The 2,500-nt window shown below is 21.8% G+C and overlaps 1 protein-coding gene across 1 annotated transcript in view; it reads right to left on the bottom strand.

The window, feature by feature from the left end:
* The window catches only part of LOC119574719 (keratin-associated protein 10-4-like), a 7,123-nt gene extending 6,991 nt beyond the window's left edge, over positions 1-132 (bottom strand). Inside the window, exon 1 of the mRNA XM_037922119.1 lies at positions 1-132. This exon is cut by the window's left edge and continues 4 nt beyond it. Coding sequence (XP_037778047.1) covers positions 1-56 — 56 coding nt within the window. The 5' untranslated portion in view covers positions 57-132.
* Between the last annotated feature and the right edge of the window lie 2,368 nt (positions 133-2,500).

Genomic DNA, 2,500 nt, shown 5'->3' with positions numbered 1-2,500 from the left:
TAGAGAAGTAGAATCCAGGCGACCTTGGGAAAGACTACAAGGAGTTTCCTCTCCATTTTGATCCTCTCGTGCAGCAGCGTAGACCTACCTCCCTTATCTGAAGGAAAATAGTTTTATGGAAAGGCCGAAGAACACAAGAATGAGAAAGGTATCAGTGCAGGAGTGAGGGCTTTTCTCAATAATATTGTCCCAGGGATCCCAAGTCAACCCACAGACTAACAATTTTTTTTTGTATATACAAACGCCATCTTCCCCTAACTTGTTCATTCCTTTTATATCCACAGCCATTATTCAGCCACCATTTTGTAATAAAAACTAATTCATAGTCTTATGGGAAGCTTACAAATAGACACTTTTTCCCTGAGGATTTTCGTTGAATTGATGAGCCTAATTTGAAGTATTTATTTGCTCAAAGATTGAAAAAAGTCTTCTCTGGATGCATGAAACATATTTGTATGCAAATAATACATTATGCGTGTAAGAAAACGCCAAATATATCTAAAACTCTCAATGTTGTTTTTTTATTTGGCAGAAAAAAAGCATGAATGAATATCTTCTCAGCGAAAGGGTTATATTTGATTGATTTCGACTATACCTTCGCCAGGAAAACAATCGCTTGCATTGCTTGCTTGTATTCTGCGAAGATGCAGTCGAAATCGCTCAAAATGTAACTCTTTCACTGATAAGATATTCATTCTCATTCATACCTCTTATCTGCCTTTTGCTTCCATGCTTTGTCAGCATGTTTTTTTAAATTAATTTGATTGTATATATTGCAATACTGATGATGATAATGATGGCGACGATAATGCTGACAATAATAGTAATAATAATAGTAATAAACGTAATACTAGAAATATCAATACTGATATTGATGCGAATGATGAAAATAGGAATAATGATAATGATGATGATAATGATAATGGTTATAGTAATAATAATAATAATAATAATAATAATAATAATAATAATAATAATAATAACAATAATAATAATGATAATAATAATAATAATAATATAATATGTGGAATAATGATAATAATAATAATAAGATAATAATGATAATATAACTAATAATAATAAAAATAATAATAATAATAATAATGATAATAATAATAATAATAATAATGACAGTAATACTACTACTGATATTGATAGTGATAATACTAATACTATTAATAACGAAAAATTATGATAATGACAATAGCGAAAATAATAAAAATGGCAATAACAATGACGATAATAATGACAATAGTAAGGATGAATCGTATTCATGTTAACAAAGCCATAACAAGTATGAATGAGAATGAATATCTTCACAATACAAGAGATATATTTAAATACATCTCTTGTATTATGAAGATATTCATTCTCATTCATATCTTCCATTCAAATGATAATGATAATCGCACAGGTAGTTATAGTGATACTGGTATCACTAATCATAAAAATAATAAGGATAATGATAATAATGATGATGTTTATAGAATTAGAAATAACGATGATGATGATAACGATAATGATAATGATAACAATAATGATAATAATAATAATAATGACATTCATGATAATAATAATAATAATACTAATAATAATAATAATAATAATAAAGATAACAATTATAGTAATAATAATAAAAATGACAATAATAATAAAGATAGTAGTAGTAGTAGTAGTAGTAGTAGTAGTAGTAGTAGTAATAATGATAATAATAATAATAATAATAATAATAATAATAATAATAATAATAATAAAAATAATAAAAATAAAAAAAATATTGAAAACATAACAAAAACAAATTGGCAATCCAATAACTAAGAGCAATATAGTAAAAATAAAAATAAAAATAAAAAAAAAATAAAAAAATAATGATAATAATAAAAAAATAATAAAATAATAAAAATAATAAAACAATAATGAATAATAATTTAATAATAATAATAAAAAATAATAAGTTTAGTAACAACAATACTGATTTTTTGAAAAATTCAATTTTGATATAATAACAATAAGAATATAATAATGAAAAAAAACATCATAACATAATCATAATGATACTTTAACGTTTGAAAATATAAAATAGAAGGTAATGGTGATGATGATAAAATGATATTAGATAATAGTAATTATTATCTTTATTATTTATTTTATTTTTAATTTATTCATTATCATTATTTTATTATTTTTATTTTTGTTGTTATTATTTTTTTATATTTTAAATTACTATTTTTTTCTTTTTGTTATTGTTTTTATTGTTTTATTTTATATTGTTATTTTTGCTATTATTTTATTATTGTTATTTTTGTTATTTTCTTATTTTTTTTTATTATTGTTATTTTTATCATTGTTAAATTTTAATTATTATTAGTGTATGATCGTTATAGTGTTATAAATAATGATAACAATAATAATAATGATAACGATAATAACAATGATAATGATAAAAAAAAATAAATGAAATAAAAAAATGATAAAAACCATAATAATAAAAATTAATAAA

Source organism: Penaeus monodon, chromosome 6 (assembly GCF_015228065.2).
Source record: "Penaeus monodon isolate SGIC_2016 chromosome 6, NSTDA_Pmon_1, whole genome shotgun sequence".
NCBI lineage: Eukaryota > Metazoa > Arthropoda > Malacostraca > Decapoda > Penaeidae > Penaeus > Penaeus monodon.
Note: the sequence above shows the minus strand (reverse complement) of the source record. Positions and strands in the feature narration are given on the sequence as shown.